This window comes from Nannospalax galili, unplaced genomic scaffold (genome assembly GCF_000622305.1).
Source record: "Nannospalax galili isolate Female #2095 unplaced genomic scaffold, S.galili_v1.0 scaffold312, whole genome shotgun sequence".
NCBI classification, from domain to species: domain Eukaryota; kingdom Metazoa; phylum Chordata; class Mammalia; order Rodentia; family Spalacidae; genus Nannospalax; species Nannospalax galili.
Window position 1 is genome coordinate 2,505,098 of NW_008335967.1, and position 23,774 is coordinate 2,528,871.

At 38.6% G+C, this 23,774-nt stretch overlaps 1 protein-coding gene across 1 annotated transcript in view; it reads right to left on the bottom strand.

Annotated features, from left to right (window-relative positions):
• Prkar2b (protein kinase cAMP-dependent type II regulatory subunit beta) overlaps positions 1-23,774 on the bottom strand; it is a 101,180-nt gene that overhangs the window by 16,970 nt on the left and 60,436 nt on the right. The window contains exons 3-6 of the mRNA XM_008830727.3: positions 21,241-21,293; positions 13,874-13,957; positions 5,428-5,534; positions 2,614-2,767 (exon numbers count right to left, since the gene is read on the bottom strand). Coding sequence (XP_008828949.1) covers positions 2,614-2,767; positions 5,428-5,534; positions 13,874-13,957; positions 21,241-21,293 — 398 coding nt within the window. The remainder of the gene's footprint in view (positions 1-2,613; positions 2,768-5,427; positions 5,535-13,873; positions 13,958-21,240; positions 21,294-23,774) is intronic.

Below are 23,774 nucleotides of genomic sequence, written 5' to 3' on the forward strand. Positions count from 1 at the left end.
TTGAGAGTCAGAAGTCTGATATGGGTGTCCTATTCATGGATAAGCATTCTATGGTCTTTTGTTTTCTACACATTGGCCAATTGTGGGGTTTTGTGTTAATCACCATCTGCTACATAAAGAAACTTCTCTGGTGAGAGTTGAGAATGCTTTAATCTATGGATATAGCAATGTCATTAGAAGTCAGTTTAATATAATAACTATTTAGTAGAAGACTGGTATTAGGCTCTCCCCTATATCCTGTGACCTGTCTAGCCTCAGGTTCCTAAGCCTGATATCAATGTCAGGTATCGGCTTCACTCTAGGAAGTGACTTTAAATCCAATTAGACAGTGATTGTTACTTCCATTATATTTGTGCCACTACTGCACCAATGGATGTATCTTGCCAGGTCAGTTGTTATTATAGTTCACAGGATTCACACCTGGATAAGGTTGATGATAATTTTCCTTCTGATAACATGCATAGCACCTTCCAGCACTATGAATATTAGTCAGTAGAGATGAGGATCTGCAGTCAGCACCAGCTTGATTTCTAAGTGAGATTATTTTTATCATATGAACCCACTTTTGAGTCAAATGCTGAATGGAGTATGTGTAACTTCTGAAACTCTGTACCCCTTGGAAATGGGACAGTAAACTGCATTTATTTCAACCTCTTCTTCCACAAAAATATCTGAGAGAAACAATCTAACAAATGCGTGTCAAAACTATGGGATGAGCTGTTTCTGTATCGCAAACAATTCCCTCAATTAGTGTTGCTTAAATTGAGGTGTGCCATCAGGCAGTGGTATCTTGATGGAGCTGATCAGAAACAAGTTGCAGGCTTACCCCAGGCCCAATCCCAATCTGCACAATCTATCTGGTAACTGGATTCCCAGGGGAATCTGCAAGCTTACCAAACAAATTTCGAGAAGCTCTACCTTCAATTCAGTCTTCCAGAATCAGCTTCAGTAGTACAGACACTTCGAATCCTTCTAACCATGTAAAAAGAATCTCCTACCCCTTCTCAGCCCCAAATATCTCTTTAAACCAATGTTTAGGTCTTACAGAATTACTACCATTAAGAAATTTATTTAAAGGAGCTAGCAAGATGGCTCCGTGGTGGCTAACAATCATTGAAACTTCTGTTCCAGGGCATCTGACCCCCTCTTCTGGCCTGCAGGGGCATTGCATCACACAGGTATACTTACATACATGCAGGCAAAACACATAAAATTTTTTTAAAAAAGCGGCGTGGTGGCGCATGCCTTTAATCCCAGTACTTGGCAGGTGATCTATGTGAGTTCAAGGCCAGCCTGGTCTACACAGTGAGTTCCAGGCCAGCTGGTGCTACAGGGAGACCCTGTCTCAAAAAGACCAAAAAAAAATTTTTTAAAGAAATTTATTTAAAGACACAAATTAAGAATCTCTTAAAACCTGAAGTGTTTCAGATTTTAGATTTTTTTCTTTTTTTTCAGATTTTGAGAAATCCTAACAAGGTAGCTTGGGGGAGGGGGTGTCCCAAGACTAAATACAAAATTCAATTATGGTTCCTGTGTATCTTATATACATGGTTAGAATATAATTTTACACAGTATTTGTAATGTGCTTCCATTTTGACTGACTTGTTAAATAAGGTTAGGTATGGAATTTCCCAGTTGTGGAACCATTTTGCTGTGCTCAAAAAGTTTTGGGTTTGGAGGCATTTCAAATTTTGAGTTTTCAGATTAGGAATGCTCAAACTGTACTGACATCCTGGGCCCACTGACAGAGAGTGATTAAATTTGTATGTAGTGAAGTCTAAGCAAAAAATATTTTTTTTACATATCCCAAATGCAAAGCACAGGTATTAAGTATTTTTGTTCTATATAGCTGCTTGTAAGTACAAACGATTACCATTCATCTGACCAATAAGAGAATCCTTTTTGTAATTTCTCAAACTGTAGCATGTGTGAATCAGAATCACAAGGAAGGCTTCCTCAAATACAGGACTGGTGGGCCCCATCCCCAGAGTTTTTGGTGCAGCAGTCAGAATCAATAGGTGGGCCTGGGATGGATATTTCTAACAAGATCCCAGCTGTGACTTTCAGGTGATCACACACTGATAATCACTTATTTTTCAGACTATACCATTTACCTCAGAGAACTACCTGAGAAAAGTATTGAAGGCTTTGTTTATGAGGCTGTTTTTTGTCTTTTTTTTTTTAATGTGTGTATATGTTGTATATAGTGTGTTATGCATATGTGTTAGTGAGGGTGTGGAAGTGTATGTGCAAGTACTTGTGCATATGCATGTGGAAGTCAGAAGCTGATGTCAGCTGTCTTTCCTACAGATAACTGAGACAACTAGAGACAAGGTCTCTAGCTGAACCTGAAGCTCATTGACTTGGCTAGACTGGCTAGTCAGTGTTGGCTTATAGGCACAAGTCACAATGTTTGGTTTTTTGTTTTTTTGTGTGGTTTTTTTTTTTTGAGATCCAAAGCCAGGTGTGGTGGCCCACGCCTTTAATCCCAGCAGTTTGGAGGCAGAGGCAAGGGGATCTCATGTGAACTCATGATCCTATGGTATCTGCTTATCTACTCTAGTAACACTTTCAAAAACAGTAACATTCAAATCAAACAAACATTTTACTTACCAAACCCCACAGAGCACCAGGAGAGGTAGCAGTGATGGTAGCTGCTCTGGGTGTGTTGTACATTAAGGCCAGTTCGCCAAAACTCCCACGGTTATCGTAGTTACCGACACATCTTCCAACACCATCGCATTTTACATAAATATCAAATGTTCCTCTGTTGGACATGTGTAAATTAGAGGCAAAGTAATTCAAACAAAATCAAATTACAGTTATTCCAGAGAAGAGCCTTGTACAATAAAATCTTATTTTCAGCCTGTCTATCCCTCTGATGGCAGTATATGCTGATCTCTTCTAAATGCATAAAAGAGACCATCAACTAGACCAGGGTAGGGACCATGCATGAGGAAAATAAAACTAAGCAATAATATTTTAAGATAAAAATCAAGGATAGAATACACACAGACAATCATCTGAAGGAACATACATGAAACACTTAACTGCACTTAGTGAGAATTGTGAAAGACTGCAGGGACATTCACCATGTAACTTAACACTATGCTTCTGAAAGGAATGTATATACTTTTGGGATCAGAAGAAAATGGCTATTTTAAAAAAGAATACAGGTGTAACAATTTGGTGATGGGTTCATTATAAACTACAGCAGGGGTTGGCTCACAGGCTAGCTGCCTGTGTTTGTCAATAAAGTACTTACTGGAAAACAAACATATTCCTTTATGCATTATACATGGCTGGTTTGGGCTACAACTAGCAGAGCTGAATTATGTTGCAACATAGACCACATTGGCTTACAAAGCCTTAATACTCATTCCCTGGCCCTTTGTAAGATCTGGCCCTTTACTTTAGGTCAACCCCCAAACTAAAGTTAAAAAGTAGTCGAAATTCAGACCAAACATCTGACTGTTTTTCTGGTTTTTCTTAGATTATTTTTCCACCAGGGTGGAAACTCCATTCACATGCCACTGCACTGCGTGAGCCAGGCCCTACACTCGTGTTAGCTGTCCCTCCTGCACAGGACTGTCTTCCCACAGACTGAACTTCAACAGAGAGATCAGAGTGTCAAGGCTGGCTAGCACACCTGTGAGGGCAGACGAGAAGTTCTTTGGCTTTATTCTGTTGGTTAAATCCTATCAGACAAAAAGATGGGATAGTGCTAAAAGTAACATCGTTTAGGATTAGAAAAGGATTGTGAAAAGTAAAGAAACAGTAAGACAGAAATATGAGGTAAACGACAACAGATTTAACTTAAAAGGGAGCAAGATGTTGGCTTTTAACACAATTCATAGATAGAATGACTCTCCAGAAGATACCTTCTAGAATTTGTTCCATGAATAACTATTTTTAAAGTATGAATTTAAACTCTGTCACTTACACCATGTTTATTTTGTCACTGAAACTGTTTTCTACATCTACCCTTTAGAACAGGACAAAATGAATAACCAAAGGTACCAGCAAGAACATGTCAGGAGCCCAGCTGAGTGCCCATCAGTCAAGTCTGTTACAGTAAGTGGGCTGCTTTTCCAGATTTCTTCCCTGGTGTTGTTAGGCCTCAGGCAATGAAGGACCAAGCAGAGAACATGATGGAAGCTGGTGACAGGAGATCTGACTGTGATCAGCCACACTGACCATCTGGGTGACCTCAATCAAGCCCTGTCACTTCTGTGTGCCTGAGTGTTTCATCTGCCGGGTGATTAGAATCTGACAGAGTGTACCATGTTCGAATGCAAGTAAAAAATACCACTTAAAAGATTAATACTGCCTCACACGTGGGATCATCCTTTACAATTAAAGGTAAACACTTGAGTTTCTAAGCTGTTTAGTTGGTAAAAACTGTTAGTAAAAACCAAAATCACGACTCAACTTGCAAAGGGATAAATGATTTTGTTCTATCCCAAACCCTGGCTAGAGTTGCAACAGTAGGTTACCAGGCCACCAGGGAATGGAAGAATCATTGGAACCCCCTCATTCAAAGGGCACGCAGGATTCATGTATCAAAGAAAACAGAGCCAAGGCCAAGAAATGAGGCCCAAGGAGTCAGAAGAGGTCTAATGACCAGCTGACTACAATTCTATCCAGAAAAGAAATGTACTCTAATAAATCAGTCTGGGAGATGACCTGTGTTCCACATAAAACCAGACAGATTAGACACCACCTGCCACATGAACTCTTCAGGATTTTGCATAGGTAAAGCAATATCAGTTTCAAGTGCACTCCATTACAGTTTGGGAATCACATAAGCCATTTTCTCTGATGAAGTAAACACAACTTAAGATTTCTGAAATTAGATTTTCAACACAAATAAGAGCATTCCTTCTCATTTTCATAAAAATATTTCTAGAATTTCTAAAAAGACAAATATAATAATTTCTGAAAGGACACATGAGCTACTCATTCTTAATGCTAAAACAGCAAGAAAAAAGACTGACTTCTTACCTGATGCCCTCTGGAGTACCTGAGTTCTTTTGTAGTTAATAAAATAACTGCGTGTTTAAAGACACGCAGCAGCAAATGAATCACCACTTAGCATCTAGATGCTGTACCTCTCCTCTGTCCTTACTGTAACAGTCATATACTACATGCTAACACTATTGCATATTATCTACCTATAGCAGTTGGCAAATGGAGTCACATTAATGACCGAGACATAAAGTAACCAAAATTTCAATCCTTCTATAAACTATGCATACTCATGTGACCTAGCACAGCTTTGCTCTATGGATTCATAATCTGTGTAGAGTGCCTGTTTGTAGAGTTGACAGTAACTATCATAGAGTAATGTGGCAGCTGTCATAATGACCACTGAGATTTTACACAAAAGGTTTTTCAAACTTTGTAGTAAAGCTAGAAAAAACTTACCTATCAATGACATAGAAATTGTCACCATCATCACCTTGATCAATTACATGCTCCCCTTCTTTGACCAATTTTTCAAACATGGCATCTAATACTTGAGACATCTGCTCCTATTTTTTAAAGAGGTAAAATATCTTTATGTATATCTAGAACACAGGTTCTTAAGTAATCATAATAATCTTTATATTTTTGTGAAAGATCTCAAAGAAATGGGAACATCATTACCATTATGTCTTAGCAGAAAAACACATGGTGCAGTCTTCCTTACCACATACAAATGAGATGATTATAATATTTATTCTCATATTCAGCATTTGAATGAGAATGATGATAATCAGTCTACTTTAGAACATTTGCAACTATTACAACTTCAAAATGAAAAATAACCATCAAACCACCATATAGCTTTTGAAAATAATCTTTGCAACTAAAATGACCAGGTTAGTAAAGAGCTATTTCAAATTTCCTTTTTAAAGATACCTTTTCTTAAAATTTCCCTACTAGTCATCACTAGCATTTGTGTAGAGGTTCCTTAAACACTTGGTGAAATTACATCTTGCCTCTAATTTTACTTTTTGTGTTAATGCCCAAAAGAAAACAGAAAATAGAAAAAAAAAAGCTAAGCCAAAAAGATGACTATCAAATATTCTGTCACTATTCTTTGTTACTATGTTTCTCTTCAAAAGTCAACCATCTGTCTCTAGGAAAGAGCTTTCAAAATCATTAAAACTGTATTTAACAGTGTTAGAGGGGTTGGTCAATGTGCTGAACACTCTGTAAGAAAGCTCTAGACTGGGAATATATGGTTGGAGTGGGGCTGAAACACAAAGTTGAAAACAAATTAAATGGTTTCAGGTTGTACAGGGATCAATTGCTTCCTATCTTCCTTAATAATCCCTCTATCCTGAATACAATGCTTAGTAGCCAAGACTTCACTCAACTTCCCAAAAGAGATCAGAGAAAAACAAGCAACTTAGAACTAGAGCAGATAAAATGAACACTCATGCTCTGGACCTTCCCTTACTGGGAAGAGGGTTCCCCAATGTAACAGCTGGTGCCCTGTCAGCTCAACCTGAACAGCACCCTGGATCACATGCTGCCCTACTTCCTCAGAGCTCTAAATCAGCTTTTTGTTACCCCTCTGGAAGTCTTAACACCACATGAGAGAGATACTTCAGGATCAAGAGAGCTTTTAGAGATTTCTGCTTGTACACCTAGAGATATTCCAGATGATATGACACTCATGACACAGACAGGTACACAAGAAGGATCCTTACCAAAAAAGACAAAAACAAAAACAAATAAAAAACGCTGAGTATTTTAGAAATTTAAAACATGACTGGTAATTTTTTCCCTTTAAAATCAACTTCTTTTGAGCAGTTTTAGGTCCACAGGTGTGGATGGTTCCAAACATCCCCAGCCTCCCACAATATTACATCCCTCAGCAGAGTGGTAGATTTGTTACAGCTGATGAGTTACTGGTGCCATTACTGACCCAAAGTCTGCACTGACATGGGACCTGCTCTCAGTGTTGTACATTCTATGAGTATGACAAATATAAATGACATGAAAACACCTTACTGAATTTTTTAAGAATTAAAAGCAGAAAGTAAAACCCAAACCACAAAGTCAACAAAGAGACAGACAGCATTCCAGAGGAATAATAGAGAAACAAAGGGAGGAAAATAAAAATGGGATCAATTTTCCAGAACTAAAAGACAAATTTTCAGATGGAAGGGCACATCAAAGGGCCGAGTAAAACTGAAGACCAAATTCCCATAGTAATGTGATGTGACATTTTGACCACCCTTTAAAGAGATGGGTTAGAGCTCTGCAATGCTCTGGGAAGAGGTGTGTCTTAAAAATAGTTTTTTAAAAAAAAGATGTCCAGCTTCTCTCAAGATGCAGAGAAATGCAGATCAAGTATGAATGCATACCACTTCTTTCACTTACTAAAAGTCACTTGTCAAATTTAAAAAGATACAAAGGTTTATAGCACATGGGGTGATAATGCTCCCTCTAAGAACTGCAAGGTGTCTAACAAAATCCCCAGTACCAGGCATGGGAAACTTCCCTTCAAATTGTAGGTCAGAGTAGTTCAAAGAGAATTTTTGGTGTGTTTTGTTTAAGTAATCTTTATCAGGAGTATCTTTTGCAAATATTTTCTCTATCTAGGACTTGCTTCTTCATTCTGCTGAGAGTGTCATTTATAGTTTAGAAACATTTTTTTTCTTTTTGAAGCAGAGTCTCTCTATGTAGCCTAGATGTCTTCTAACTCATAATCCTCCTGCCTCAACTTCCCAAGTACTAGACTTACAGGATCATACAACCATACCTGGCCTTAGGAAATTTTAATTTAATGAAGTCTAACTTACTGTTTCTTTCCTAAGTTGCCATTGAATGTCCTCCCGCTATTTTTGAAAATCAACTGGCCATAAATGTACAGGTGTGTTTTTGGACTCTCAATTCTACTTCATCATTCTTCATGCTTATCCTTATGCTGGCACCATATTATTTCTATTACTATAGCTCCAGGACAAGTTTTAATACTGAGAAATATGAGTCTTACAACTTTGCTCTACGTTTTCCCTATTATTTTGGTTATTTGCTATGTATACAATTTTAACATAGGGGACAAAGGCAAAGCACTAATATATTTGCATGGCTTAACTCTGTAATAAAATGTACCACTTTAAACTTTCATAAATTAATACTAATAAAATACTTAAAGAGAGTATTTATTGGCATAAATATATTCCAGTAGAGAATCTAAGTTTCTGTATCTCTATGGAATGTAACATATTAAGAAAGGAACAGTTCAGAACACAGCATAAATTTTCTGCTACCAATTATTTAAAAAAGAATATATATGTATATGCACTGAATAGTTATGGAAAAATCAATGTGACAGTGCTAAAAGAATGTGGCTGCTGGAATGTGGGCTGGTGTAGGGAGAGAGTTACAGAGAAGGTTTCCTTTGATTATTTTTTGTCCATTTTGAATTGTGGTAAATTTTCTGTAAATTGAAGTTTCTTAGTTAAAAAAACTATTTAAACAGAGAATATAATTTTGAATCTTCTTGTGGGCTAGGAAAAACTTGAGGAAATGATGGTGACAGGTTTGCAGGAAGTGATCCCTTCCTTGGCTCCTTCTGTGAGCCCTGGCACCTACTCATGGGCCAGCAGCCAGGGCTGAAGAGGAAGCCAGGATAGCAGGAAAGCAGAGCTTTCTTGATGTGGTGTTAATTGGCCCCATGGGGACCTTTTACCCAAATGAGTTCATCAACTCAGGCAACATATGGTCACCTATCAAAATTCTGAAGGTTAATTAAATGGTTTAGTAATATTTTATTTTGCTTGCTATTTAGACTTTTGACACTTTTAGGACAGGTAGAGGGGAAAACATCACCTTTATTGATTAGTTCTGACTCTAAATGTTAAATGGCAAAAAGGGAAAAAATTGCTACAGTAAAATTTTCAGTTATGTTAGAATTAGCTACATTTTAAACAGATGCATAATACATGGCTTTTAAATTACAAAGCTAAAAGAATTCATACACAGAAATATGAAAAATTCCTGATAAAACAAGAGAAATTTACTTTTAGACTTTCTCAATGTGACAGGTGTCTGTTCTAGTCAATCAAAATGCAATTTCCCTATAATTATGCACAGAGTGAGAACAACTTAGGAAATATTTAATATGCAGAGGCCTATCGTAATGATTGACAACCACTGCAGGAAATCCACATCTAATTCTCCTACAGAATGCAAACCCAAGACTGAGCTCGGCAGAGGCTCTGACTCACCAAGGCGTAACAATTCACTCTGCATTAATGGAAGTGTCTACCATATAGCACAGGAAAATTGTTTCAGTTAGCCTCGAATTAGAAATATTTCTGAAGAAAACTGGCCTAATGAGTTGAGCATTAAAATATTCATGAAAAGAATATCTTCAAAGACATTAATAATTAGAAATTCTGTGTTTTGAGATATGAGTATATAGGACCCTAAGGAAAAATGTGCTGAGGTCTAGGAAGTGAGAGATTTTCAAACTAAACAATGACTTCAGAAAATTCAAATAAATGTAGATACATAGCCAAGATTATTATTCTTGCTAATCAGTAATTACTGTTTCCCTTTCTTCCTTCCTTCAAGCTTTCCCAGTTCTAGAAAGATACTCCCTTCACTGTCACTGCTGCTGGACCCTAGCAGTCATCCTAGATGCTCCTTCGAGCCCCAGTTAGACCACCTGTCAAGTACCAAGGTCTGTTAGTCCTACATACAGTACACCCATCCCTTTCTGCCCATCTCCTTCTCCTTCCCCTAGATCAGGCCCATTTCCTTCCCTTGGATCATGGTTTGGCTTCCTTTATGGGCTCTTCTCTTTTGTTCTGGCCCACATCCTCCATCACTCTCCCACTTTAATTCTCCTCTTGATGCTGCCATCAAATAAGACTGTTACAGCCTCTACTCAACATTTCAGTTTTACCTACTGTATACAGGACATCATGGAAGAGGAAAAGGAAATAATGTAAGAGTTGGAGGATGCAGAGTAGTTCTGTGAAATGCTGTCCTCTGGACATGATACGATTGTTAAACACATGAACTCACAGCAGTTGTGGTTACCTGCATAAGACCTGTGCAAAATCAAGCAGGTTAAATATTCCAGCATGGAGCAGAGAGGATCTGTTGAGACCCCACCCCTAGCTGAGGAGCTAAGAGCAGTTGATGACTGCTGAGGGAGGGAGAGTCACTTTTCTTTGGGGGTGTGGCCACTGGTAGGTTCCCCATGCCCTAGGGCTAACCCCATACCCATGTGCATATAGCTAGCACTAAATGGACTCAGTGGATTTAAATAAACAAACAAATAAATAAATAATGAATAAGGACATAAAGTTGGGAGGGAGATGTAATAGGTAGTCCTAGAAGGAGTTATACTGTATACACTGAAACAATCAAGAAAAATTATATACATGTATGAAATTTTCAAAAAAATTAAATGGAAAGGAGAGATGGCTCAGCAGTTAAGAACACTGGCTACTCTCCCAGAGGATCAGGGTTCAATTCCCAGAACCCACATGGCAGCTAACAAATGTCCATAATTACAGTTCCAGGGGATCTGATGCCCTCTTCTGGCCTCTGTGGGCATTGTGTGGCCTGGATGCACTTACACACACACACACACACACACACACACACACAAAGGGTGGAAGGTAACCAAAGAAGACACTCAACATCAACCTCTGACTTCCATATGGGCATGCACATGCATGTACACACACACATTCACACATACAAATAAATTATATTAAATATGACCTTAACCTAAAACTTTCAATCTGCTATGTTTGGGGGGTAAATTTCTTATTCTACAAAGTAATTTATTGAGTAAAACAAATGTTTATAGTTCATTAGCATATCCTATCCTATGTCGTATCAAAAAGGACTTAAGATAGTAGGGAGAAAAAAAATCAAGTTTGAGTTCAAATTTAAAAACCAATCTTTGTGTTAGACATGATGACCCATGCTTGTATTCCCAGGAGATGGCAAGCTGAGGTAGGAGGATCCTGAGTTCTAAGCCAGCCTTGGCTATCTAAAAACAACAGACCTCTTTTGGGGGAAAAATATATACGTGCGTATGTGCGTGCATGCGTGTGTGTGTGTGTGTGTGTGTGTGTGTGTGTGTGTGTGTGACAACTCATGGTAGTATGGTATGCACATGTGCTTAGGGCTATTTAGAATTGGCAGGTTTCTGAAGAAAACTGATTGTGTCTCCCTCAGCAGTCAGCAGCCATTGATTTCCTTTATTCCTCTAGGGGTTGGGCTGTGGTATTTGTCCATCTGATGCAGGCAACCGTATTGTTTAGAATTCATGGGTGTACCATTTATGTTCAGTCCAGAAGTCATCCTGGTCCTCTGGCTCTTACAGTCTTCTGCAGTGTTCCTGGAGCCTAACGTGTAGGGGCTGTGTTATGGACGTCCCTCTTGGGGCTGGGTATCCCACAGTCACTTGGTCTCTTCATTTTGACCAGTCGTAGACCTCACGCTATCACACAGCTCCCTGCTTCTCATGGTTTCTCTCTGTGTGACAACTCATGGTTTGGGAGCTAGTTCTCCTTCACCCATGAAGTGGCTTTTAAATTATACATTAAAGAGTTTTAGCAGAACAGTGAAAGAAGTCTTTTTAAAATCTTGTTTATAAGAATACTTAGCTAAATGCTGAGCATGATGGAGCATGCCTTTAATCCCAGCATTTGGGAGGCAGGGGCAAGTGGATCTCTGTGAGATCGAGGTCAGCCTGGTCTACATAGTGAGTTCCAGGCCAGTTGGGGCTACCAGAGAACCTGTCTAAAGAAAAAAGGAATACTTAGCTAGGTTTGGTGGCATAGGTCTTTCATCTCAGGTAGTTGGGAGGCTGAGGCAGGAGGCTCATTTACAAGTCCAAGGCCTGTCTGGGCTACAGAGTAGGGGGTCAAGGTCAGTCTGGGCAACCAGACCCTGTTTCAAAATTAAAAATAAAAAATAAATAAAAATAAAAAGGAAAAAGTGGGCTGTGTATATAAGTACTCAGTGTTAAAGCATTTGCCTAGCATGTGCCAGACAGAGGAGGAAGGGGAAGGGGGAGGGAGGGGGAGATGGAAAGAAAAGGAATTAGGGTCTGGGAAGGTAACAGTACTTCGAGCAGACACTGTCAGTACAGCCAAGCGGAGACAAGTCATCCTGGCTTGCCCAGGTCTGGTGAATGATTCCACAATGCTTTTAAGAATTAAAGATGAAAGGAGGGTGATTAGGGAGACAGCTCTAGCTCAGTGGGTAAAGTGCTTGCCTTATAATCATGAGGTCCTGAGCTCAATCCTCGAAACTCACTTATAAAAAGCTGGGTGTGATGGAGAACACCTGCAATCACTCTAACTTTTTTTTCCAACTGGATCTTTTAAATATTTGACGTTTGTTCCCTACTAACTTTCAGATGGATTAAATATCTTTTTATTCTTTGACAATTTCATACATGTACATGATAAATTTTGGTTGTTTTTAGCCCCCATTATCCTCTCATTCCCTTCCTCTCCTTTAAAAATCCCTCGTCTTCCCTCAAAGTCCCCCCATTTTCACCTCTTCTTTTTTGGTGATCCACTAAATTTAATTAGAATTGTTTACATCAGTTTACTAAAATTACTAACTCTAGCTAAAATATCACTATTAAATACATAGACCTAGATAAATATGAACTAGTAATTCAGAGCACTCAAGTTTCAAGCTGGTGCTTTCTTATTGAGATGTTGATACATATAGAAAGCCCTGGGAACACATGCTACTTAAATAGTGAAACAAAGAAAAGACCTGTCTTCCCCCTTCAAGAACTAAATGAATGAAGCAACATATAGATCTTCAACTCTTCAATTCAGGCCTGTTAAGAGATGATAACCTGAACTCAGACACACATACAGACTTTTTTACTCTTTGCTCCTAAAACCCAGATTTCCAAAGTCACAAAACATAATTCATGTTCTAGAGAACATGATACAAATCTAGAAGATACAAGAAACCAATGGAGGAATTGGGGGTGAATATGATCAAAACACATTGCATGAAATTTTCAAGATTCATAAAATTATTTTTTAAAAGAAATCAATGGAGATTTTAAAAAGTATTTCAGAATGTAAATATGACCTAATATAAAAGAGTTATGATACAATGCCTTAATGTCTCCAAAAATGTCCCTTTTAAAAAATTCATCCCAAGAAAATAGTGGGAATAGAGTCAATGCTCTAGACATCAATCTGAAAACTGGAAGATGTGGAATGTGAAAAAAGTAAGGTTGAGATAAGTTATGATTTGACTCTTCGCATTTGGAACAAGGTAGAAGTTCCCTCCTAAATGACTAAATGGCAAAAACATGGTCTGTGATGACATGACAAAGCAGAACATTTGGTCAAGAGTGTGAGGCAAAGTCTCAACAGCACTCACATCCATATGTGAAGGCTAGAGACATCAAAATTCTTTCAAAGAGTCAAACATTCCCTTGTCTTAAGCCAAGTAAAATGTGACGTTTAAAATGTAGAACATAGAGCTTGTACATAAATAGAATTACCACTAGCTGCTAAGAACAACCGAGAGGCCTTCCTCCATGGGCCCCCAAAGAATGGGGGGGGGTTCTCAAAGAATGTAAAGGTGCTCAAAGAATGTAAGGTTCTAGACTTTCTTTATCTATGCTACCCCAGGGCTGGGTCTGCAAGAAGTAACTTCTGAAGAATGAGACAGTATCTTCTCTTAGACAAAGGTACAGGCTTTCTCAGACTCAGCTTTCTTCTCCTGCAGCTCAACCCCAGCAAGTACAGGCATCAATGGAGCCTCTTCCAGGATCCCAGAGTGATGTTAGCTTGGAAAGGGAGAAATTCGAGCCCTTGCACAGTTCTTTACCCATTTTGACTATTAAGCTTTATCTTACCGGATCCAGGTTCTTAAACAACAGGATGTCTTTGCAAGCCTCTTGCAATCTGTTTCTTTGATCATCAGTTTTGGGATGTATAATCTGAAGAGACACCAAAATTTAAAAAACAAAGACAACAGTCAGCACCAAATAAAATAAAAATAATAAATGTTTAAATTTTTTTTTTAAAAAACGAACAAAAATTAAAAGGAATGTTCAAAAAGTAATGGTTAGTGTTCAAGTTCACTTAAGGGTGGCACTTTAGATGGTTAGCAAGGATCAGCCCCCTGAGAGGTGTGGTGGGGATACAGCCCAACTCAGGGTGATACAAAATCAGCAATGCTGTACTCTGATGCTTTTGAAGAGAGTGTTTTCCCCAGGTTAGCAAGTGCATTATGCAAAGGTGTATGATTGCCTAGGAAGGCTCCAAAGATCCCAGCCTCTATGAACAATGGCAAAAGGAGAAAATAGTCTAACAGCTATACTGAAAAACTAGAGACTACCTCCATTCAGTTTCTACTGAATTAGAAACTCTTTCAGGGGGCTGGAGAGGTAGCTCAGCAATTAAGGGCACTGACTGCTCTTGCAGAGGACCCCGGTTTGATTCTCAGCACCCACATGGCGGCTATGAACCATCCTTAACTTCAGTTCCAGGGGAATCTGAAGCCTTCTTCTGACCTCCGCAGCACTGCATGACATGAGTGCACTCACATATATGCAGACAATACACTCATGCACATAAAAAATAATATTTCAGGGCTGGAGAGATAGTTCAGTGGTTAGCTTTCTTTTGAAACTTGATAAAGTCTCTAAAGTAAATTCTTAAATGTATAATTGTGTTCAGAATTTAACAAATTTTTTATGAAAAATTACAGTTTACGCTCCACAGTGTGTAAGGGATTTTCAGAAGGGACTAAGCAACCATACACTGCCACCCAAGAGAGTGTATGCTCAGGGGAAAATACACCTAAGTACTGATGCACTCATTTTAGAAGAAACTCAAGAGAAACCAGTGTCCTATATTCTCACTAAACACTTATTCCAGGAAAATGAAGAGATCAGAAGGTCCTCTGTAAGAGTGGCCTGCCAACTTCTGAGGTCCTTTTGTTTAAGCATTAGACTCAGTGGATCAACAAGTTCAGGTTCTTTTTTTGGAGGGGGGGGGATGCTGGGGATTGAATCTAAGGGCCTTGCTCATGGTAGGCAAGAGCTCCATCACTGAGCTCTATATCCCCAACCCCAAATGACCCATTCCGTAGTGAACACTGGTACCTTATAAAATGATCTAGAGAGGTAAAGGATAGTCCTAAAAGTAGGCATGGGATGGATTCCTGGAGACAAAGAGCACCTCTCCTATTCCAATATTCACTTAAACACTGACTGTAGTACCTGATGAGCAGTACTGCACTTCTCCAGTCAGTGCCCCCATCAGGGTAGCCAGAATCAGGCATCAGTGAGTCTGCACCCACAAAAACAGCAACACTCACAGGGGACATTTAACTCAGCAGATGAGATGGCTAAAAATCAATGAAACTCACAAACCTGAAAAGCACCGAGGGCAGTGGCAGTATATGTAGACTATTTCAATGGGCACTATCTTTATGTATTATTTATAGGTGACACAAAAGACTAACAGCTAGTGAATAAGTCATTGCAGTTTTTCAATAACGTAATTATGGTTTGGAGCTAAGTGTTCCCATAGGCTTGAGTCTCCTGCTTATGCCTCTACTTTGAAGGTTATGGGAGCCTTAAGCAGTGGACCTGACTGGCAAAAGTAGGCCACTGTGTGCAGGCCTTTCTTATACCCATTTCTGGTTCCAGCCTGGCGTTCCACTTCTTGGGATGGTGCCCTTTGACATTCCTGCCATCAGGGACTCCAACTGTCATGTCTTCCCCACCCTGATGACTGAAGCTCCTCTGAAACTGGATCCAAAACAAACCTTCCTTCTTTATGGTGTTTCTGTTAGGTATTCTGTCTCAGTAAAGGAAGTAACAAATGCAAGGGGCAAGGTACATGTAAACCTTGGTGGCTTACTGTCTGACACATACCCGAACCTAGATTCTAAGATGACAGGCAAACACAGTGCTACTTTCCCAGTGCCACACAGAAACCTTCAAAACATAAATCACACCAACCAAAATTCACCATTCCTATTTTTAATAAGTAAGGTTAACACAGCATACAGCAGAATGAAGGCCAGTGTTCCTTCTCACTCTGCAGTCACGGTGACGGTGTGCCTGTGTGGCAGCTCCATCCTCATTAGGGAAGAGGCTGGGGAGGCAGGACCCCATCCTGTTGCCTGCTTCACTCCTGCTGTCGATTCAAGTCTTTGTCCTTTTCTCTCCATCCTTTCACACCCTCACACAGAAGCCCCAGCCCGTTTCTCTTGCTTTCTGGATCCTCTTGCTATTACCAATTAACATTTCTAAACTGTCAGTTTCCCAATCTGGCCCACAGGGCTACTGTCTACAGCTGCTTCCCCTTTCCTCCACTCCCTCCCCTTGACTCGGCTCCTCAGTATCACAGAACTTTACCTATTACCCACAGCTCACTGAAATCCCACTCTGAGTTCTGGGGAGTGGTCAGTCAAAAGGCAGGTGTGATCTTTGATGTTCTTTTGGATCCTGTCTTGTCAAATGCTTGGAAGATGCTTCCACACTTCTAAAGACTCATCTTCCCATTGGGCTTGACAGGACCCTACATTAGAGATGTCTCTAGAACCCCCACAGTTTCAGTAGTCTACCCAAAGCAGAGCATGAGTTTTATTATCCTAGAGGCCCTTTGGGTTTTGATAAAACCTTCTTATTTCAGGGAAATATATTTTTTTAATATATATTTTATTATTTTAACTTTATGTGTATGAGTGTATTGCCTGCATGTATGTGAGTGCACCCGTGTCGTACAAGGCCGCGGGGGTCAGAAGAGGGCTTTGGATTCCCCTGGAACTGGCGTTAAGGACGGTTTGTAGCTGCCATGTGGGTGCTGGGAATTGAACCCGGGTCCTCTGCAAGAGTAGTCAGCGCTCTTAACCGCTGAGCCATCTCTCCAGCCCCGGAAATATTTTTTTTAAGTAAACATTTACATGACACTTACTACATGCTAGGTAGTCTTTTGGGGTCCCATAAATAGCCCAGGAACAGAGGGCAATTTAGAAGAAAAAAATCTCCCCCAAGTGACTTCTCTATCCACAGTCCATAAGCTGCAAAGCTGGGATTCAGTCCTGACAAGTCAACTAAGAGCCTGCACTCAAACCCAGAAGCAGTATTTTCTGCTTTAAAGGAGCACAACATGGGTGCACTCACATACATACAGGCAATATACTCATCTACATAAAATAAAAATAATAAATAAAATATTTAAAAACCAATTTAAAGAACACAGGCATGTTTTCATTTGTGTGCTGCCTATGCTGGTTTTGAGCTACAACAGAACTAAATAGCTTCAAGAAAGCTTCTGACTCCCATATCCCAAATATTCATGCTTGGAAAATAGTGAATTTTCAGTTAAAAGATTTCCACATACAGTTTTTGCCAACGCCTGCTCTAAACTTCTGTTGCCTTTAAGGAAAAGAATTAGAAAAGCAATTGGTGTGGTTTACTTAGACATGCTCTTTTAAAAAGACTATATCCTATTGTGAAAGGAAATTTGTGTATGCTGTCCAATCCATTCTCCAGAAGGAGCTGAGAGTCAGATTTCAAACTTTCAATGAGAGTATGTTCTCACTGGACCCCCATCATGTGTGCTGCAAATTCATCCCCGTCCTGTCTCCATCCTCACCTGAGTCCAGTCACATCTGCCTTCTTCAGCATTTCCTGATGGCTGGGTGTGCTGGATAGCTTTAGTGTCAACTTGACACACCTGGGTTGAGGGAGCCTCAGTTGGGGAATTTCCTCTATTGGACTGGCCTGTGGCCATGTCTGAGGGGCATCTTCTTGATGAATGATGTGGGAGGGCCCAGCCCACTGTGGGTGGTGCCACCCCTGGGCAGGTGGGCCTGTGTTACATAAGAAAGCAGGCTGGACCAGGGGAGCAAGCCAGTAAACAGTGTTCCTCCATGGCCTATGCTTCAGCTCCTGCGTCTAGGTTCCTGCCCTGAGTTCCTACCTTGGGCTCCCTGTTGAATTGTGACCCAGGAGATGTAAGCTGAATAAACCCTTTCCTCCCAAGTTGGTATTGGTCAGAGTATTTTGTCATAGCAATGAAGAAACAGATTAAGACACTGTCCAATCCATTCTCCACAAGGAGCTGAGAGTCAGATCTCAAACTTTCAATGAGTCTGTTCTCATTGGACCCCCATCATTTGTGCTGCAAATTTATCCCCATCCTTTCTCCATCCTCACCTGAGCCCAGTCACATCTGCCTTCTTCAGCATTTCACATGCCCCTCCTAATGGCTGGGCAAACCCAGATGCAGAGTGGGCCCTGGCAAAGTTCGTGTCCAGCCTTATGTCTCACCTCAAGGCCTTCAATCACTCCAGACAATCGGGGCTTTTAATCCCTACACACTGTTTCACTGTACTTTGAGCACTTCACATTTTTTTAAGTACTCTTTAAAATTCACCTATTTGCAGCTGCCGTTAGTCTTTATGCACCTGGAGGGCAGAGGCTTTTTCACTGATATACCTGGCACCTGGCCAGATAGGCAGAAGACTCTCCAAAGAGACTGGTGGAGTACAGAGCAATGAAATATGCCATTCTAAACTTAATTAGCTCTTCCCTCCCCAGTAACAAGTTAGGTGTAGATAATCCTTAATTTCTCATTTATTGAAAGTATTCCAACTAAAATCTAAATTGTTATTTTTTCCAAAATGAGTCAAAAGTATCTGGATTTTCCATGAATTCATACAAAGATAAATACCCATTTGTAATAGAGGTTTATAGATTTGATGATTATACCGAATTCTAGAAACAATATGAAATGTCCAAATGAAATGTTACTCTATCAATCAGTATCAATCTATAGTATACATTTTCCTCACAGACCTTTTTCAATATCCATGTAGAGCTGACTGATTTTGACATCTATAATAATCATTCCTAGGTATTAGTTTGCCATATAGTTTTAAAGTAAAAAACAAGGTGTACTTTTTAGTAAGATAGCTAGAAGACAGAATACTCAACCAAATTGAAATCCCAAAGCCCTTTATTATAATCATTAATATGCAATCAATACACTAATTAAAAAAAACATAAATTATTAGAAGGGACAAGTCTTAAGAGTCCCCACCCCACACAAACCCTACCTTCTATAGAAACTGCCTGCTCTTATATATACAAGTGCCGGTGCCAGCCGGCCAAGACGGACAGTACCTGAAAGGGGGAGTGAGGATTGAAAGAAAAAATAAGAGACAGAAAAGGTGCTTGGGAGGGCTGACAGTAGAGTGCCTGCAGCCCAGGTTTAGTTCACCTCTGCCTTTTTATACAGAAGAACTCAATTAGTTTCAACAGCTGTTTTTCCCACCTGAATCTGAGGGTCAAGGAGCGGTCAAATACTTCAAAGCCTTCTTTGATCTTTTTGTTTACCACTATTGCCTCCAGGTCAGGTATTGTGAGGCTCTCCATATAAACACAACCCTCCTGATTAGGCAGATTAGGTACTGGTATGCATAACACAAACTCAGTAAACAAGGCTGCCACAGCTCAATGTACATAATAGACTAGTAGCTCCCAACATACAAGTAGTCCCAAGTCTGCATTTTCTGGCCCTGCTCACTCTGGCCACACTAACTCTATTAGAGACTCCTGAGAAACCAGGATTTTGAACTGAGAGCTACAGCCATGAAGAGAGGGTAGAGGGTGCCTTTAACAGCAACCCAGTCCTGTACCTTTGCTGCTGAAGGGCCCCAAAAGCAGGCAGTTCCTGTCTACCGTGTGGCCTCTGAATTCTTCCTAGAATTCCTAAGACCTCAAAAGCATATGTCCTAAAACCTCTCACAAATGTTTTCTTTTCTATGTTTCTCTCCATTTGACTGGCTGCCAAGTGAATCTTAACTGGGATGAGACTGAACTAGTCAAAACATTTTAACTCACAGATTCAATTGTAGCTAAAATTCTTCTCAGTCTCACAATTTTTGAGTGAATGAGATACTGCACATTACTTTCAAACTGTGCTCCTTTTTTAGATTTTTTTTTTCACTAATTTAAACCACCTCATCAAATTATCTCAATTACTACATTTTTACCATATACTTTTATCCACAAACATAAAGAATGTGAGTAGTTCTTGCCTGTCACCAATCCCCATTTTTGCTAGATAAATAAACTATATAGTGGTTGAGGTTGAGTTTCTCAGACCACACAGTAGTAACAGCATGTTACATATTAGCAAGGAAAAGAGAGGTGCTTGCCATACCAGAGTCCACATATACCTGGGGAGGTGAACTCAGGCTCTACTCTCTGCTTCTAAGAGCTACAGAAACAGGCTTTTTAAAAAATATTTTAAATTTTTATCATTTTTATTTTTTGTGTATGAGTGTATTGCCTGCATGTAAGTGCACCCCTCATGCAATGCCTGCAGAGGACAGAAGAGGTGTCAGATTCCCTGGAAATGGAGTTATGGACAGCTGTTGGCAGCCATGTGGGTGCTGTGAATCAAACCCAGATCCTCTGTAAGAGCAGCCAGTGCTCTTAGGTGCTGAACCATCTCTCTAGCCCCTAAAAAACAGATTTTTTTTTTTTTTTTTTTTTTTTAAGGCTGAAGAAGCAAGGGAGGCTTTTCCAAAGTATATACTCAAAAAAATTAGTACTTTTTTCCATGTCTAGGCACAGTAATCTCTTATTTTATTTTTTATTGAATAAATAACAGGAGAACTAAGCTAAGGATACAGCTTAAAAGTTTTATCAAACCACACTGGGAAAATTCTTAGAAAATTATCAGGGCCTCCAAGAAATTAGTTTTGGAACAAACTATGAAGTCATAGTGATTTAAAAACAAAACAAAGCAACAAAAAGAACAGTAACTACTGTGCTGACACCTTCCTTATAATTTTACTGAGACCTGTACGAGAGTAAGCTTTTGCAGTTATCCACTGGTAGAAGCAGAAGGTCTCACCAATATTTTTCTTTACTACTTTCTAAGAAAAAGAACATTATCACTATAAGAAAAATAGCTGAAAACGTTTAGCATCATCAGGATGCTTTTCATGAAAGAAATAAAACCTCAACTGCAGCAAGCACAAAGTTCCTGCTTCCTTTTATCCAAGAGACTTTTCTCTTTTTTGGATAAAAATAATTTTATAGAATTTGAAGTAGAAGTATTCTATTAAAGCTAAGATGAGGAAAATAAATAGGTAAAATAATTCCATTATGTCCTGTTAGCCTGTGTATCTGTTAACATCTTTATATAATAGCAATTTAAAATTACTATATTGAGTAAAACTACATACCCTGGACTCTGCATCATCTTCTTCTTCATCAGGATTATAAGCTTCAGCACATACTATAAATATAAAAATGGAAATTTTAAACATTTGCTCAAATACATACTATATATATATTTTTTAATTAATGATCAGAAAGAATACCATGAATCGCCCCCCCAAAAGGAGACATTAATTCCAGTGCAAGCTGTCTGCCTCCTAGAATTGATTATACAATTTAAAAGGAATGTTTTTAGACTACAAAGCCATACGTTAAGACATTGAGAACTGCTTTTTTGTTTATTCCTATTCAAAACTTAACCCTCTCATCTTCATTTCCAAGGCAAAGAAATGCTACTACCTGAAAGAATGTGAACAAGAAAAAGTTGAACTCTGCCATAAAATGATCAATTTAGTCCATATAGCTATGAGAAACTTTCATAAATTATCCATAATCCAATTTTTCAGGAGGAAATGTTACTAATATTGTGGATAACCCTTTCAGTCTTAATTCTGAGTGCATGTATATTGCATATGCAACTTTAGAATCTTTTTCATTTAAGAATTTCATTTAATAAGAATGTTCATGTCATCAGAAACAGTAAATATTGTTCTTAAGGACCACAAATTATTTATTACTGCTATAATTAACTACATTCCTAATACTGAACATTTAAGTGGCTTTTTATTAAAACAACTTCGCATTGAACTTCTTCACACACAAATATTTGTGGACACTTCAGATTATGTTACAGGCATTATTCCAAAATGTGATTTGGGAAGACTTTAAAAGCATAGCAAGAGATCCGGGCCTCTGAAAGAGGAGTCAGTGCTCTTAACCGCTGAGCCATCTCTCCAGCCCCCAGGATTATAGTTTTTTAAAATGTTGGTTTGTCACCCTTTTCTGTGAAATTGGAGAGTTTATATTTATTGGTTCATTTGGATTAATTTCCATTTTCTTATTTTGTGTTGTGTTTTTCTACTTTACAAACACTTATTTTTCTCATTTTTTAGTGATAATCCTGGCTATTTTGTCAATATAAAACCTGAGGTCAATTTGATTATTTTCTTACTCAGTAGTAGAATGTCTGTAAAATACTATTTTACAAAACTTGCTTCCTAATTAAAATCTTCCATATGATCCAAGATAAAAGAAGCATTATATAAACTTCTTTTTTTCTTTTTTTATTATTTATTTAATAACCACATGATTAGAAGAAGCATTTCATTACAGCATTAACATATTCAATAACAATTTCCCGAGCAAAGAGGTATCACTTTCAAAACTGGCTGTAAATTTTTAGGTTCACAGTTGAATTAATACAGTTAGTTATACAATGTTGGACTCGGTATAAACCCTATAAGTCATAAAATTGAATGAGGTTTTAACTTTAAAAAAAGATCTCCATTTCATTTTAAAATATACTGCTTCATATGGAAAAACTCATTTTTAATGCTACTAACACTTAGATGTTTGCACATGCGTCTCTAAATTCCATGTATCTGATTATAACTAGTCACAGTAGGTTACTTTCTGAGATCCTTGGTACCTGAGCATGGATATAAAGTCATCAGGTAGATTTCAGTGGTAATGTTTTTCATATCTACTAATTAACATGATGCAAGTTGATTTCTAACATGTGTGCCATGGTGTGCATACACACACACACACACAATAATAAATAAGTGTAATTAAAAATTTTTTTAATGAAATCTACTAAGTGATTTAGGGCATCATTGAGCTTCAAAACATGCCACAACTCCTTCTGCTCCCCCACAGTGAAGCAGTGATACAGGGTGTCATCTCTGGGGAGACGCATAGCAACACATTGGGCCTTTCTCAGCAGCTCTACGCTCATTACACCAGTAGCAAGTGACTTGACTTCTTTCCTGTCTTAGTCTATTTTCTTTTTTTATAAAATTATTTAATAATCACATACTTAGAAGAAGCATTTCATTACGACAGCTTTGACATATTCAATAACAATTTCTAGAGCTAAGATGCATCTCTTTCAAAATTGGCTGTAAAATTTTAGGTTTACAGTTGAATTATTACAGTTATACAATATTGTACTCAGTATAAACCCTATAAGATGTAACGTTAAATGAGGTTTTAACCTTTAAAAAAATCTCCATTTCATTATTAAAATACAGTTTCATACAGAAAAAATCATTTTTAATGCAATTAACATTAAGATGTTCACACATGCATTCTAATCTCTATATATCTGATTATTACTAGTCACAGCCAGTTACTTTCTGAGCTCCTTGGCATCTGAGAATGGATATAAAATTGTCAAGTAGATTTCAATGGTAATGTTTTTCACATCTAGGGAGTGTGTTGTTTAATCACCACGAGTTCAGTTCCTGTAGTGACTAGGACTTTGCCCAGCGTTGATTTTGAGCTTTATTGCATTGTGGTCTGACGGAATGCATGGAACGAGTTTTTAACCTTTAAAAGAGATCTCCATCTCATTTTAGAATACATTGTTCCTTGCAGAAAGACTCATTGTTTTTGCTACTAACACTGAGATGTTGGCACATGCATCTCTAATCTGTAT